The following is a 17640-nucleotide window of genomic DNA, read 5'->3' as shown; positions in this document are numbered from 1 at the left end:
CAACAGACGACGTACAGTTGAGGTAGGACGGGAAGTTTGAACTTTGGTGCGGAAAGAGAAAGGGAGAAGACATCGCAGGATATGAGTAAAAACAGGTTGAGAGGCATTGAGAGGAGGAGGGTGGTGGTGGTGGTAGGGATTGTCACAGGATTACAAAATCAACCCAAACCCTGGGGAGGGGGACATGTACAGGGGGAGTAAGGACAAATGCTTAATTGTGCTTAATTGGGGGCTGGATTGGATGAAGGCAGCCCTGTTTAGGGAGGTTTTTAATGTTTGATGTTTTATTGTGTTTTTAATTCTGTTGGGAGCCGCACAGAGAGGCTGGGGAAACCCCGCCAGATGGGTGGGGTATAAATAATAAAATTATTATTATTATTATTATTATTATTATTATTATTATTATTATTATTATTATTATTACCCTCAGGGCCCCTTTCAGCCCTATCATTATGTGTGGATAGTACTGATTGCCAGTTAGGTACTTGGAATGTATAACTGGTAACTTCAATGGCTTAATAATAATAATAATAATAATAATAATAATAATAATATTTTATATACCACCCTTTATATACCACCCAGGACAGTGTACAACATTAAAAACACATTACAGAACATCAATGATAAAAACATAATAAAAACCCTAATGGCAGACAGCCTAGCAGTAAAACAATCATAATAACAGTCCACTCCTCCACCCAAAAAAAAAAACAACTTTCATGGGCCATAGGCCTGGGTAAAGAGGAATGTTTTTGCCTGGCACCTAAAGGCATGTCACAATGGGGAGAGCATTCCACAATTGGGGAGCCCCACAGAAAAGGCCCATTCTCTTATTGCCATCCTCCAAACCTCTCTGGAATGGGGGACACAGAGAAGGGGCCTTAGATGACAAGGATATGGGTTGTTTTATACAGGGAGAGGCACTCCTTAAGGTATTGAGGTCCTGAGCCATGTAAGGCTTTATAGGTCAACAACAGCACCTTGAATGGGATCCAGAAACTGATATAAAGCCAGTGCAGTTGTGCCAGGGTTGGTGTTACAGGCTCAAACTGCACAGTTCAATGTTTTTGTTGGACTACAGTTCCCATCATCCATGACCATTGGCTAAGCTGGTTGAGGATGATGTGAGTAGAAGTTCAACCACACCTGGAGATTTTAGTGCAAAGCATTGCTACTCACCTGCTGCCCTTTTTGTGTGTGACAGGCTTGGAACCAAATGAGGTGAAAACGAGTTTCTCTGTGCTTTCCAGAGGTGGTTAGAATAGCTACACCTCCCCCATGAGGAAGACACATTTCTGTGCCCTTGTGATTGTAGCCTTCATCATCCTCTGCTACCAGTTTCACAGATCTGAGATCCAGGTAGATTTAAACAATTTAACTGATAGGTATCCTCCTAATCCAGACCTTGACGAGCTTTCTACTGACCTTCCATTTGAAAATTAAATGGCAAAGCTTTTGAAAACAATGTCTTGACAGAATGGTGTTTAAGGGCAATATTAATTTAGAGTAAATTTGTTCCAGTGTGTGTGTAAATATTTCCTGCTGCTTTTCTCTCTGTCGAAGAAAAAAATGAATGTATCGGTTGCCTTGCTGGACCCATTAATGCATTCTCGAATCCAGCATTCATAGAATCATAGAATTGCAGAGCTGGAAGGGACTCCGAGGGTCAACTAGTCTAACCCCCTGCAACACAGGAATATGCAGCTGCCCCATATGGGGATCAAACCTTGGTGCTATCAGCATGACACTCTAACCAACTGAGGTGTCTCTGGTAAGCCCACAAGTTTTGCTAACTAAGTGCTCAGCCTTGCTGTCATTTTAAGTGCAGCCCTAACCACCTAGACTCCTAAAGCTTCACTCAGCATGTGACTGTGCTAAGCATGTGACTTTCATGGGGTGAAGAGTATTTTCCACCAATGAGCCATCCTCTTTCCTTGTGAACACTTGCAGTTGTTTCTTTCTCATTGCATGCTTCAGATAACCAACTCCAGAGGTCTCAAGAGACAAGTAGAAAACATTACAGTTGCTACAACTCTTGGTAAGGACTCTATAATTTTGATAACCTCATCGGCTGTTAATTCAAGAAATATAGTCATAAATACAAAACATATTGCAAACAGTATTGGCTAATGGAATAAAACAGAGATGGGGGACATTTGTAGCCCACCAGATGTTGTGGGTGTGGGAATGTTAAGGATAGTAGGAAAGGATATACAGTGGTGCCTCGCAAGACGAAATTAATTCGTTCCGCGAGTCTTTTCGTCTTGCGATGTTTTTCGTCTTGCGAAGCACGGTCCGTCGCAACTGCGCCTCTTCAAGCGGCTTTAAGAAAAAAGCGAACAAACTCGCAAGACATTTTCGTCTTGCGAAGCAAGTCCATAGGGAAATTCATCTAGCGAAGCAACGCAAAAACCGGAAAACCCTTTCGTCTAGCGAGTTTTTCGTTTTGCGAGGCATTCGTCTTGCGGGGCACCACTGTATTGAATAAGTATTATCCTTCCTTCACTCACGCTAGTGAAGTGATGTAGCAGAGCAGATTCCCCTCATTATAACAGGAAGTTAGTTTGCAGTTTTGTTTGAATCTCTTAGCTAATATTATTTCCTGGTTTCCCCTTTAATCCCTCTTAAAAGAGTAAAGACACAGGAGTCTTTCTGAGTAAAGTAACAAAAGGTTTACTCATGTTTCTCTTCACGATTTGATCCCTGAAAGGCAGGCTTCACCTAGTACAGTGGTACCTCGGGTTAAATACTTAATTTGTTCTGGAGGTCCGTTCTTAACCTGAAACTGTTCTTAACCTTAAGCTCCACTTTAGCTAATGGGGCCTCCTGCTGCCACTGTGCCGCCAGAGCACAATTTCTGTTCTCATCCTGCAACAAAGTTCTTAGCCTGAAGCAATATTTCTGAGTTAGCAGAGTCTGTAACCTGAAGCGGATGTAACCTGAAGTGGATGTAACCCGAGGTACCACTGTAGTTGCACAAAGAAACTGTGAGTTCATCTCACAGGGAGACTGACCTCATGTGCTCCTGGCCGAGAGCCAGCGGACAGCAAAAATTACATTAAGATAACAAAATGGCTGCGGGAGAGCAGCATGGCAGCAAGAGAGCAGGAAGCAAGTGAGAGAGAAGACAACATGAGATGACTGGACTGAACAAGACTGAGAAAATAGCTGCATGACTCGGCTCTTTTATGGAGTCAGCCAGAGCCATGCCCATCTCCCAGGCCACATGCAGGGGGAGGACGCTCCAGACCAGTGGAATAGGAAGTTACACTGACTGGATGTCCCCCTGCCTGTGCCCACTCTAGGGAAATAAGGAATGTTGCATTTGACTGTACCAGTGGATTGTATCCCACAGTGAGACTCAACTCCCAGCAGCCACAGTAACTGGCACAGCCAGTGTCCAGGGGTGATGGGCATTGTAGTCTAGCCTAACCTTGAGGGTCACAAGCTCCCCACCCCTGTGAAAAATAAGTGTACCCTATTTTTCACTCTATAAGACACACATTTTCCCTCCTAAAAAGTAAGGGCAAATGTGTGTGCGTCTTACAGAGTGAATGCAGGCTGCACAGCTATCCCAGAAGCCAGAACAGCAAGAGGGATATGGCTTAGCCACGCAAAGCCTCTTCAGGGCAGGGGGAGCCTTCCTCCTGCTGCCCTGAAGAGGCTTTGCGTTGCTTTCGCTGAAGCCAGAACAGCAAGAGGGATTACTGCACAGCGATCCCTCTTGCTGGGATTCTGGGATTCAAAATATTTATTTTCTTGTTTTCCTCCAAAAACTAGGTGTGTCTTATGGCCAGGTGCATCTTATAGAGCAAAAAATATGGTAATTTCTTACATATTTTCTTGCTGTGCCTCCCAGACATTTTCGAATCTATTCCCACCTTTCCCAGGTACCTATGGATGTGAACGGGATCCGTTCCGGAGCCCTGTTCGCATCCTGAGTAAAACGTAAGACGCGACTACGCGTCTACATGTGTGCAGGTACGTTTTGCCTCTTCCGCGCATGCACACGTCATTTTGAGCGTCTGCGCATGCATGAGCGGCGAAACCTGGAAGTAATGCGCTCCGTTACTTCCGGGTCGTCACAGAGTATAACTTGAAAACGCTCAACCTGAAGCACATCTAACCCGAGGTATGACTGTATTCATATTTTAATTGTTATTTGGGTGAATTTGGAAATATTCAGGATCTGTTATGAACCATTCAACAACCAAAGATGGTGGGAGCACAACTGGACCAGTGAAAGGTGACACCCCGAGCTGTAATATGATGGAGTGGACCAAAAAGGATGAAGAAGTAAAAAGCATCATCGCAAAACTGGACCAGATGATGCCCAACGTCACTTTCACAGATATAATGACCACCACAAGTGCCCAGAAGAGTGAGGCCACCTTATTAAACTACAAGAGTTTTTATTGTGTTGGAGACCCCTTGCTGGTTCAACTGGATTTGTACGACCACTTGGGAAAGAGAAAAGAATACGGAGGAGACTTCTTACAAGCGAGGATCATCTCTTCCAGTCTTAATGCTGGAGCTTCTGGGAGCATCACAGACTACAGGAATGGGACATACCTGGTCAATTTCACTTTATTCTGGCCTGGCAATGTTAAAGTATCCCTTATGCTCATCCACCCCAGCGAAGGAGTTTCAGCACTGTGGGCTGCGAGGAAGAAGGGCTACGGCAAAATAGCTTTCGTAGGCACATTTTTAAATGGAACATCAACTGTCTCCAGTGACTGTGGTTATAATATAACAGTAAAAGAGCGGTGTGAGTATCTTGATGAGCGAGACCAAGAGGCCTTCTACTGTTTGAAGCCAAATAATGTGTCATGTGATGCTTTGATCCGCCTGAAAACCTACAATGAAAAGGTCACGTATCTCACGGACTTGGAACACAGCCTTTTAAATAGGTATTTATTTGGCTACTTATTTGTGAATCATCCCCTGTGGGACTGTGCTGATCTGAGTATCTGCTCTCTATGAGTAAGCAGGTACATTGTGGTCTCATGAGAAGACTATAAGAGTCTTGTGGACTAGGTTAACATCACATCTAACATCCTGATTTCATAGATGCCTATGTGTGGTGTAGTGGTTAAGAGGGGTAGACTCGTAATGTGGTGAACCGGGTTCGCTTCCCCGCTCCTCCACATGCAGCTGCTGGGTGACCTTGGGCTAGTCACACTTCTCTGAAGTCTCTCAGCCTCACCTCACAGAGTGTTTGTTGTGGGGGAGGAAGGGAAAGGAGATTGTTAGCCACTTTGAGACTCCTTAGGGTAGTGATAAAGCGGGATATCAAATCCAAACTCTTTGGCCCTTAATCCTTTTAAGCATGAGACTCTTAATCTCAGGTTTGTGGGTTCGAGACCCATGTTGGGCGAAGAGATTTCTGCACTGCAGGTTGTTGAACCAGAAGACCCCCGTGGTTCCTTCCAACTCTACAATTATATATGATTCTATATTAGATCTGTTCAAATGGCAGAAGTCATATTTCAAAATCCCTGACTGATAACAAAACAAGGTTGTTTATTATTATTATTATTATTATTATTATTATTATTATTATTATTAGTGGCAGAGTCCTAAATTTGGGTGGGGAAGGGGGCAAGAAGTTCATTCTTCTGAATCCAAGGTTGCAACAGCACACACCTCCCCCCCCCGGCTTATAATGAAACTATCTGTTCTTTGAAAAACATAACTATTCCAAATCTTTATACCAAAAGCCACCACAAAGACACTTCGGGTGACTACTAAGACAGACACATTTCCAGTTACAAATAAAATGTTGAAGTGGGAAATATCTCCACTATTTTGTATGAGGCAAAGAATCTCCTGACTTCTAGCTGGAGATGGGGGCAGGGAGTGGTGTCCCGAGAGTGATTTTTCAGGAGTGATCAGAGGTGGGCAAAATGCTAGAGGTACTGTTGTTTTGTAGGAATGTGAGGATTGATTTCTGCTGCATTTATGGATGATTGTAATTTTTATCTCTTCACCCCACCTACCAGTAGTCCATGGGGGAAGGGAGAGTAGTCCATCTCAGGTACGTATGGCTGATGTAACATGCCTTGAGCCTAATGTATAGGAAGGGTAATGCATCTGAATAAGTAGGTAAATTATGATGGTGGTTATTTCTTAAATTTCAGCCCTGCCTTTCCTCCCAAAGGAGCCAAAGGCAGCAAACACCAGAGCAGTAAAATAATGTTACTAAAATAAAATAACATTTCAAGTATTTTAAAATACTTTAAACATTAAAAATATCAGGAGCACCTAAAAATAGCTAATAATAGGACAAGCTATGCTCTGATTTCATTTCAGTTTTTATTCTACCAGGTTCACCCTATTACCTTCACTTCATCCACATCTGAAACACTCTGGGGTTATTCTAGGGCCATTTCAATATAATTTTCTATTTATATCCAATGAGGATGTAACTTCATATGAATTGTCTTTCTGGATCAGATTATAGTTCATTCAGCTATTCCATTTCCGAGCGCGTCTAGTTGGATGAAAGAATTAAGTGGGGTAAAAACCAGGAGCACTCCTAAAAACTGATATGTTCCAACGTTCTTTCCTAATTATGATTTTTCTCTCCTAAAGGTTAAACATTGGATGCAACATCCCTCAGTCTTTTGGAACCTTTTGGGTCATAGCCTGTGAAGGTCTGTTGGACTTCCTCTCTTCACAGCTTTGGTGATCTCTGCTTGGGAAAATGGGGAAGCTCCTGTAACAAGTCTCACCAATTCTGCTTATGCAGTATATACAACAGCAGTAGAGAGAAGGGTTTGGGGAAGGGAATAAAGAAATACTGGGGTTTTGCCTCCCTAACAGACTTAAATCTTACTGAAAACAAAGCCTCTCTTGTTGGAGAGGGTATGATATGGGGTGGATCTACACACAAGGGGGAAAAAGCTATAAATAAGTCAGAAATTGAATTGTTATAACAAAAGGGGGGGAACCTATGTAAAAATTGCATAGAAACTTTGTTTGCTCTCTGGCACCATCTGGTTGGTGCTGTTAAATATGTTTCTGGATGGAAATTTAGATGATGATGGTGATGATTTCATTACGTATATCCCCCAGCCATTCTCAATATGGGTTGCCCCAACCACTCTCAATCACAAAGTTGGGTTATTTCCTTTTGGCTTCATGAGCAGTTATAGCTCAGAATTGGAAGACACTTCAGAATATAAGTATTGACCAGCGTTACCCAATGCGCTCTTTTAAAGAAATGAAACAAAAACTGTAGGTTGCCAGGGGACAAAGGATAAAGGATCCATCTGAGAAAAGATGGAAAGGCATTTATGGATTATTCAAGCACAAACAATAGTGCTGCCTTCCACCTCCAATATGGTACTCTAGACCAGCCTTTCTCAACCTTGGGTCCCCAGGTATTGTTGGCCTACAACTACCAGCACCCCTAACCACTGGGATAACTCATCTTTCCTCCAATATGCTGAAAGTGGTGTAGATCGTTCTTCTCCACATGACAACCCTGCGAGGTAGATTAGGCTGAGAGGAAGTAACTGGCCCAAGGCTACCCAGCGAGTTTCAGTTTCAAGTAGAGACTAGAACCACTGGCTCAATGACTGTGGCTTCAGAACTAGCACATGGTTTGTCAGGTGCCGAACTGATGGGCTGCTATAAAATGTTGTCTCTGCCCAGTGGCGGAGGAAGGGGGTGCGGGCCACCCCAGGTGTCATCACTGAGGGGGTGTGACAAAATGAGTTTTAAAAAAATAAAATAAAATTGGGCTGACGAAACTTTTCAGGGTTGACATGGTGGCTGAAACGGCAGCGTGGGACTTGCGTCTGCCTGCTGCCTCTCCCTCAGCCACCCTACAGCAGAGGGGGAGGCAGTGGAGAGGCTCCAAGGGTCAGAGATGCTTGCCCCGCCCCCATGGGCAGATTGCCCCACCCCCAGCTGCAGGACACGCCCCCTCACCAGGCACCCGAGCGGCTAGCTATGCTGCTGCCTCTGCCAACTACTTTCCTCCTCCCTCCTTTCTGGAGCTTTTGGGTCCCCACTGATTGCCCACAAACTATGGATCCATTCATTCCTTTCAATGCTGGTTTCCTCACACTGCTACAATCATTGCTGCCCAAGGACCCCCGTAGGTACAGCATCTCTGGAGCCGACTGCCGCTTTGCAGGTAAGATTCACCTTCTGTTGTGTGGGCAGGACAGTCCCTCTCCTTACCTGGCCAATCCCCTGGCAACGAGTCCCCAGGCGGGATTGGGCAATTGGCTGAGGTAGGCGGAGACCTCCAGGTATCCAGCCTGGGGAGGGTGAAGCCAGCCCGAACTACCAGGAGTCACACTGGGATCTGGGGGGCTGCGAACGCTGTGGGTTGCGAACGTGCCTCCCGCATGGATCACGTTCGCAACCCGAGCATCCACTGTATCTTATGTGTATCTTAATGAACTAAATAGAGCGAAAGATTATGAGTCATGGGGGCAGTGCGTATTTCATTTGTTGATATTTCGTTAATGTTGTTTTATAGGTTAGAAAACGCTGCACTCATTTGTTAATCGTGTAATATGACCTTTGCTGTAATTGTGACGTTGAGTTTATTTTTAAGTGCTGTTTCCTTAATAGTATTTCATAGATTGCAATTGTTAATTATTTCATATTATTTATGCTGTATTTATAATGTTCTGTTGCTATTTATTGTTTGTAAAGTGCTTTCCAGAATGAAGAGTGGCATAGGAATGCAATAAGTCATTGGCATCTTCTTGTTTCTCATTTCCTTTTGACAGGCAAGAAGGCAACTGTGGCAAAGGGGAAATGTGGGGTTGGAATGAGCTATCCATCTCCCAGTGGCTTCGTCTGGAGGAACGAGTGGTATCCTGTGTTCTGCCATGTGCTCAGCTTCAGAAACCTCAAGAGAATTAAAAGTTGTTTGAAACGAAAGATTATTTACCTCCTGGGAGATTCAACTTTGAGACAATGGATGTGGTATATCACAGATAAAATCCAATGTACGTTTTCCTACCTAGAGACAACCACAATGTAATATTGTTGCCTGTAACAAGTATCTTTGTTTCAGGCTTCTGTACCCTAACTTTTGAACACCCAGTCTTTCTTATGTTTCAGAAATCTGTTCTACATGGAGATCAGGGAGAAATTTGTCTAAGGGCTTATCCACACATGTTTTTGCCTTGTTCTTTCCAGGTCAACACTTAAAAGCTCTGTATCTGAGTGGGTTTTTTTGTTTGTTTGTTTCTGTTTTTACCCATGAGCTTTCCCCACTCTTCAGTACTCAGTTGCCATTTGCTCCAATTGAGCTTTAAAGAGCATGTTTTCATGGGGAAAGCTCTGGACAAAAAAAAAATGTCACTCAGATACAGAGTTTTAAAGGAAGGACCTTGCCTGGAAAGAGCAAAGGAAAGTGTAATAAGCCCTAAGTTGTGCTTTCCAAACTAATTCATAAATCCAAACACAGCTATCCTTTGGAATTCATTATTTGAATCTTATGGTGCTGTTCTCCAACCAAGAAATGTAAACAAAAACGCATTTATTAGGGCACTTTATTTTAGGAAAGTTGTTTGCTTGCAAAAAATATTGATTTTCCAGAGGAGTTTAAAAAGAATCCTGTTTATCCAGGCTCAAAGATACTGTTCCTGGCTTCGCTGAAATCACTGGTTGAGTGAACATTTTAAACGGTTTGTAGAATGTATTTGTTTGTTCACTCACTGAGACTATGCACGAAGTGGGAGCCAGTTCTGAATGAATTCAGCTTGCAAGAGTCAACTCCCAGCACTTGTGGCTGTAACCTTACCATCCTTCCTCATTCAGTTCTCTCTGGAAGAGGAAAAGTCCTACCTGCTGGGAGCTTTGATCTCCTTTGGCTGACGAGTGCACAGGTGCTCTCCTTCCTTACCACTCCATAGCCAATTGGCACATGACAGCAATGAAGAGGTCATTTGCCTGGTAGTGAAGGTGCAGCCACTGCAACTTCCAGAGAGAAATTGGTGCAATCATTGTAAGGGAAACAGCATGCGTACCAGGGTGGACGAAGAAAACTCATAGCAGACACAGGAATCTCTTTGAAATGAACAGCACTATTAGATCAACAAGAGTAGGCTAGTCATTCTGCAGTTTCCCCCACAAGAAGTAGTCCATTGATTTCTCAGAGGATAGTTTTCAAAGATTTGTATTGATTCCCCACCCCCTCTATTCCTGCATTAGCATTTCAGTATTTTGACCTCCATGGAACGGGTAAGCAGAAGAATATGGTGGCTCTGGACATGAAAAGAAACAGCCAGATCCAGTGGAAGAAGCACAACCACCCTTTCGTCACCATCCTTGAATACATGACAGCAGATCACAGCTACATCGCTCGGGAGATTGACAATGTGGCAGGCGACGGAGACACGGTGGTTGTCGTCTCCCTAGGCCATCACTTCCGCCCCTTCCCCATTGAGCTCTTCATTCGAAGAATGATTAACATACGGGGAGCCATCCAGCGCCTTCTCGTGAGGAGCCCAGATACAAAAGTCATCATCAAAGCAGAAAACACCAGGGAGATAGACATCGACCAGGAGAGATTTGGGGACTTCCATGGTTATGCCCAATACCTTGCGCTAAAGGACATTTTTCGAGATTTAAAGGTGTGCTTCATTGATGCCTGGGACATGGCAATTGCCTATGGCACAAACCTGGTTCACCCACCAGATCACGTGGTTGGAAGTCAGATTGATATGTTTTTGTCTTACATATGTTAAGGCAGTAAAATAAACCCAGAGTGAAAGCTTTAATTATGCAAAGGAAAGGATTTTGAATGGGGCAAGACAGTCAGCTAAACATGTGGAACATTTTTATCAGTTGCGTTTAGACACTTAAGGGTGTAATAAAGCACCAAAGCAAATAACAGACGAAGCAGAGAATTTTGGATTGAAAAATGTAGCAATTAAGGATATGGGACACTTTATCAAATATTGGATGGATAAACTTTATCCCACTGGGTTTCCCTTAGAATGCCAGGAGAGCCTTGCTAGGTCTTCCCAAAGATCCTTCTGGGCTAGGATCATTTCCCAGCAATTCCTGTTGAGATGCTTCTGGGAAGCTGGGAGAGAGAAAGAATAATTGGTGTGCCTTCTCTGCAAATATTTGCTTTGAGTAATAGCAGCTGCTCATATTTGATGGTATGCCATTCCAATCTTGGCCTAGAGCAGGCTTTTGGACACATTATAGTGCCAGATTTACGAGGCCATTGATCCATAAAGTGAAAGCAATAATCAAAGTACAAATAAATAAAACAGTATTTTTTTAATGATCTTTATTGGTTTTACAGATTTTACAAATTTCACCATCATAATACATAATACATATGTTTTCCTTTTAACCTTAATACTTTAACTCTAAACAAGTTTGTACTTCCCTCCCTCCTTCTTCTGATTTCTCTATATTTTCTTTATATTTATGCATTTGTCATGTTTACATTCTATATGTACTTAATACTATGGAATAATACTATTCAAAATTTCATTAAATATATATCCTTCAGTTGTTGTAATATATTTCTTCAGTGTTCTTAAATCCAAAATGAATGATTTTTAATAAACATTATGAGGTCTATTTCAGTTCCACAAATTTGTGTATAGTTCTTTTCTATGTATGTTGTATATTTCATCCAGTCTCTTTGGAATGCTTTGTAACCCTGTTCTCTGATTTTTCCAGTCAATTTTGCTATTTCTGTGTACTCCATGAGTTTCCGCTGCCAACTGTGGGTATTTCATGTTGTTTCCATTTCTGTGCAAGTAGTATTCTTGCCACGGTAGTAGCATAAAGGAACAGTTTCTGGTCACTCTTTATTATATCATCTCCAACCATACCTAGCAAAAATGCCTCTGTGTAGTTTTTTTGGAAAGTTATCTAAAAAACTTTTAAAACTCATTATAAATATTTTCCCAGAAGGTTTTAACTTTTGCATATAACCACCACATGTGGAAAAAGTTTCCTTCCTTGAATTCACATTTCCAACAGTTCTTATTTCTCATTCTATACATCTTTGCTCACCTGGCTGTGGTAAGATACCATCTATACATCATTGCGTGGACAGGCGGAGTCCCCAGATCCCGTGCGCCCCCCCCCCATCATGTGAAATAACGACTCATGACAACGTGCTATGGGATTAAATTGGCCACAACTTTATTAAATTTCAAATGTGGGTAGACCTTGGCTCAGGCATTGGGCGTTCTCCCTCCCCAGTCCCCAGCCGGAGACCTAGGGAGCATCAGGGTTATCCAGTGTGGGGGGGGGGGATGGGCCGGCTCTGGAGAACATATGTTCAAGCAGAGATAGCCGCCCCCGTTACGCCGCCGCCACAGGGGAGAGCAATGACGACCTTTCGGCGTACGGCCAAAGTCTCCCTTCAGAAACCCCTTTAACGGGGAACCCTGATATCGCCGCCGCAAAGAGGAAGGTGGACAAAAGGATTCCGCCCAAGGCCTGATACCGCCAAAGTTGTGACGTTTTGCTACGGGAAAGGCGAAATCTGCCAATGCAGGGAAATTCCTTTCCGGCCCTTTAACAGCGACCTTAACGTAGCAGCGCCCGCATACCTGTGAAGAAAAGTTAACCTGCAAAACCTGTGAAGAAAAGTTAACCTGCAAATAAGACATTAACTGAGGGTGGGTAGGGTGGGAGAAGCTCTGGAGCCAAGTGAGGATTCCCAGGTAAGATCCTCCCTCTATTGTGTGGGCAGGTAATCCCTCCCCTACCTGGCCTGGTCTCCTTGGCAACGCTTCCCCCAAGTGGGATTGGACAACTGACTGAGGTAGGCGGAGACCTCCAGGTATCCCACCTGAGGGAAGGCAAACCAAGCCTATGCTGTTGGAGCCGCTCCAGATCTAGGGGCTGCGCGCGTCCACGCAAAGGGCGCCCCCCGTTTTAAGCGTGGAGCGGTCATTTTTAATATATTTTCCTTCTGGGTCACACAAGCAGTAAATTTTAATCCTATGTTCCATAGCTTTAACCATTTCTCATATTCAATATTATAACCTATGTCAATTGTCCACTTTATCAGGACCTCTTTAATTTCTTCATCCTTTGTATGCCACTCCAGCAAAAACTCATAAATTCTAGACAATGTTTTTGTACCTCCTTGTATTACATCCATTTCTATCCTTGATCTAACATGTCCGAAGCCATTGTTGTTGTTTGTCCTTTAATAATAATAATAATAATAATAATAATAATAATAATAATAATAATTTATTATTTATACCCCGCCCATCTGGCTGGGTTTCCCCAGCCACTCTGGGCGGCTTCCAAAAGAATATTAAAATACTATGATACATCAAACATTAAAAGCTTCCCTAAACAGGGCTGCCTTCAGATGTCTTCTAAAAGTCTGGTAGTTGTTGTTCTCTTTGACATCTGGTGGGAGGGCGTTCCACAGGGAGGGCGCCACTACCGAGAAGGCCCTCTGCCTGGTTCCCTGTAACTTGGCTTCTCGCAGTGAGGGAACCGCCAGAAGGCCCTCGGTGCTGGACCTCAGTGTCCAGGTAGAACGATGGAGGTGGAGACGCTCCTTCAGGTATACTGGACCGAGGCCGTTTAGGGCTTTAAAGGTCAGCACCAACACTTTGAATTGTGCTCGGAAACGTACTGGGAGCCAATGTAGGTCTTTCAAGACTGGTGTTATATGGTCTCGGTGGCCGTTCCCAGTCACCAGTCTTGCTGCTGCATTCTGGATTAGTTGTAGTTTCCGGGTCACCTTCAAAGGTAGCCCCACGTAGAGCACATTGCAGTAGTCCAAGCGGGAGATAACCAGAGCATGCACCACTCTGGCGAGGCAGTCCACGGGCAGATAGGGTCTCAGCCTACGTACCAGATGGAGCTGGTACACAGCTGCCCTGGACACGGATTTAACCTGTGCCTCCATGGACAGCTGTGAGTCCAAAATGACTCCCAGGCTGCGCACCTGGTCCTTCAGGGGCACGATTACCCCATTCAGGACCAGGGAATCCCCCACACCTGCCCGCCTCCTGTCCCCCAGAAACAGTACTTCTGTCTTGTCAGGATTCAATCTCAATCTGTTTGCCGCCATCCATCCTCCAACCGCCTCCAGACACTCACACAGGACCGTCACCGCCTTCACTGGTTCTGATTTGAAAGAAAGGTAGAGCTGGGTATCATCTGCATACTGATGAACACCCAGCCCAAACCCCCTGATGATCTCTCCCAGCGGCTGCATGTAGATGTTGAAAAGCATGGGGGAGAGGACAGAACCCTGAGGCACCCCACAAGTGAGAGCCCAGGGGTCTGAACACTCATCCCCCACCACCACATTCTGAACACGGCCCAGGAGGAAGGAGCGGAACCACTGTATGACAGTGCCCCCAGCTCCCAGCCCCTCAAGACGGTCCAGAAGGATGTTATGGTCGATGGTATCAAACGCCGCTGAGAGATCCAACAGAACTAGGAAACAGCTCTCACCTTTGTCCCTAGCCCGCTGGAGATCATCAACCAGTGCGACCAAGGCAGTTTCAGTCCCGTGATGAGGCCTGAATCCCGATTGGAAGGGATCCAAATGGTCCGCTTCTTCCAGGCGTGCCTGGAGTTGTTCAGCAACCACTCGCTCAATCACCTTGCCCAAGAATGGAAGATTTGAGACTGGGCGATAGTTGGCATCATGGCCGCATCTAAAGATTTTTTTTTAAGAAGCGGTTTAATAACCGCCTCTTTCAGCGGGTCTGGGAAGGCTCCCTCACGGAGGGAAGCATTCACCACCCCACGAAGCCCATCGCCCAGCCCTTCCCGGCTAGCTTTTATAAGCCAGGATGGGCAAGGATCAAGGAGACAGGTGGTTGGTTTCACTCGTCCAATCAGCCTGTCCACATCCTCGGAGGTAACAGATTGGAATTGATCCCATGCAATTTGACTTGACAGGACTCTAGCACTCTCCCGCCCCGGCCCTGCTCCCACGGTGGCGTCTACCTCTTCCCGAATCTGAGTGACTTTATCTGCAAAAAACTTTGCAAAATCATTGCAGGAGATCATGTGGCCCGTACTGGGCCCCGATGTAGCAGGTGGTTCCGCTAAATTGCGGACCACCTGAAAAAGTCTCCTGCTGCTGTTTTCTGCAGATGCAATAGAGGCGGCGAAGAAAGCCTTCTTCGCCGTCACTACCGCCACTTGGTAGGCTCGACACTGAGCTCTAACCTGTGTCCGGTCAGCTTCAGAATGGGTCATCCGCCACCGGCGCTCTAGCCGTCTCAACAATTGTTTCATTGCCCTCAGATCCGTGGAAAACCACGGGGCTGTCCGGGCTCCATGCAATCGGAGAGGGCGCTTCGGAGCCAAACTGTCAATAGCCCTGGTTAACTCCACATTCCAGCGGGCCACCAGGGAATCAGCTGAAAGGCCATCAACATGGGATAAAGCATCCCCTACCGCTCTCTGGAAACCATTTGGATCCATTAAGTGGCGGGGGCGGACCATCCGAATCGGTCCCACCTCCCTGCAGAGGGGAAGGGTTGCGGAGAAGTCAAGTTGCACCAGGAAGTGGTCTGACCATGGCACTTCTTTTGTTTCGCTTTTACTTAGTGTCAGAACACCAACATCCATGGAGGTAAACACCAGGTCCAAGGCATGTCCGCGGCTATGGGTTGGGCCAAATTTATTCAGGGACAGCCCCATGGAGGCCATGCTTTCCATGAAGTCCCGAGCGGCCCCTTGTAAGGTAGTGTCGGCATGGATATTAAAATCCCCTAGGACAACCAAACTAGGTGTCTCCAGGAGAACATCCGCCACGACCTGAAGCAGCTCGGGCAGGGAATCCTTGGTGCAGCGGGGAGGTCGGTACACCAAAAGGAATCCTGTACTGCCCCTATTGCCCAACTTCCAGAACATGCACTCAGAGAACTGGGTCTTCCCAATTGGACGCCTGGTGCAAACTAATGACTTCCTAAAAATCACTGCAACCCCCCCTCCCCGCCCACAAGGCCTGGGTTGCTGTGCATAAGAGAAACCTGGTGGACAAGCAGCGGCAAGAACAGGCCCATCTGCTTCATCCAACCAAGTCTCTGTTACACAAGCCAGGTCAAATCCTTCATCCATGATCAAGTCATGGATGGCAGTGGTCTTATGAATCATTGACCTGGCATTGCACAGCAGCACCTTCAGGCTATGTGGGTATCCCTTGCTGATTCTAGTATCCGTCCGGACAGGACCAGACCCGGAGGCAGGGATAGTCCTCAGACAACGACTAAACCTGCCTCCTCTGTAATGACATGGTCTGGTCTTAGCGTAACTCCTCCTCCTACCCGTGATCACTGAGATCGGTTGTCCCAGCGCATCCCCCCCTGTGGAACATACCCCAGCCATTTTGTTGGCTGGGACCCACTCCCCGGCAGCCCTGACCCTTCCCCTTAAGAACAGAATAAGACCTTAAAACAATAAAAAACCCCAGAAAACAAAAAACAATACAAATGAAAAACTATAAAAATTACAAATCCATTAAAATCAAACAAATTCCCAACTAAACATCCATCCCACCCCCATCCCCGTCCCCGCATATACAAAAAATAAAAGGAAAAGGAAAAGGAACATTTTAAAACATTTTAAAAAGAACTCTGCGCCCCTCCGGATCCCCCTGGGCCGCAGCAGCAGTGACAGCAACCGTCCCTGTGAGCCCTTCAGGCCCTGCCCTGGGCCAGGTGGTTAGTGGCAGGAAGGAGCAGGGCCCTCAGACACTCACACAGGAGAGTCCTCCTGGGCAGCAGAACGCAGCAGTCCCTGTGAGTCCTTCAGGCCCCGCCCTAGGCCAGATGGTGAGTGGCAGGAAGGAGCAGGGGCCTCAGACACTCACACAGGAGAGTCCTCCTGGGCAGCAGAATGCAGCAGTCCCTGTGAGTCCTTCAGGCCCTGCCCTGGGCCAGATGGTGAGTGGCAGGAAGGAGCAGGGCCCTCAGACACTCACACAGGAGAGTCAATATATTATTGAACTGGTGGTATTCCAACCATCCTGTTAATTTTGTTTTGAGATCCTCATAAAGCCTAATTTTAATAATATTATTTTATTCTATCAATAGGTCTCTGTAAGTTAACCAGTCTCCTTTCATCACTCGGGAGATTGACAACATGGCAGGCGACTGGGACACGGTGGTTGTCATCTCCCTGGACCAGCACTTCCGCCCCTTCCCCACTGAGGTCTTCATTCGAAGGATGATCAACATCTGGGGAGCCATCCAGCGCCTTCTCCTGAGGAGCCCAGATACAAAAGTCATCATCAAAGCAGAGAACACCCAGAAGATGTCAGTAGACCAAGAGCAATGTGTGGGCGTCCATGGCTATACCCTATTGGGTATAGGGCAAGGTATTCCTTGCACAAAAGGATATTTTTTCGTGGGTTTTGTTGATGCCTGGGACATGACAGTTGCTTACGGTGTGAACATACTTCATCCACCAGATCACGTGTTTGGAAATCAGACTGATATGTTTTTAACTTACATATGTTGAAGTGCTAAGGGATATCAAATGTGAAAAGTTCAATTACCCAAAGCAAAGGATTCTGGATTGGCAAAACTGTCAGTTATATATATGGAACTGCCAGATCCTTCCCAAGGGTCCACCTGGAATCATTTTCCAGCAGTGCCTGTGCAGATCCTTCTGAGAAGCTTTTCCCTGTGCCAC

General features: G+C 45.5%; 1 protein-coding gene across 3 annotated transcripts; it reads left to right on the top strand.

Annotated features, from left to right (window-relative positions):
• Nucleotides 1-14: 14 nt before the first annotated feature.
• Nucleotides 15-11549, top strand: LOC308574594 (NXPE family member 1-like). Of its 3 annotated transcripts, none has more exons than XM_081172608.1 (6): nucleotides 15-95; nucleotides 1981-2041; nucleotides 4190-4913; nucleotides 6598-6659; nucleotides 8757-8978; nucleotides 10189-11549. In XM_081172608.1, the coding sequence occupies exons 3-6, from the start codon at nucleotides 4198-4200 to the stop codon at nucleotides 10722-10724; spliced, it is 1536 nt and encodes a 511-aa protein (XP_081028734.1). In that variant the 5' UTR covers nucleotides 15-95; nucleotides 1981-2041; nucleotides 4190-4197; the 3' UTR covers nucleotides 10725-11549. The 3 variants fall into 3 exon arrangements, with proteins under 3 accessions (XP_081028734.1, XP_081028735.1, XP_081028733.1); XM_081172609.1 differs by having other exon boundaries at nucleotides 31-85; XM_081172607.1 differs by lacking the exon at nucleotides 15-95 and adding an exon at nucleotides 1205-1362.
• The last annotated feature ends 6091 nt before the right edge of the window (nucleotides 11550-17640 follow it).

Source organism: Podarcis bocagei, assembly GCF_964188305.1.
Source record: "Podarcis bocagei genome assembly, chromosome: 15".
Lineage (NCBI taxonomy): Eukaryota > Metazoa > Chordata > Lepidosauria > Squamata > Lacertidae > Podarcis > Podarcis bocagei.
The sequence above is the reverse complement of the archived record's forward strand: the minus strand, read 5'-3'. Positions and strand labels throughout refer to the sequence as shown.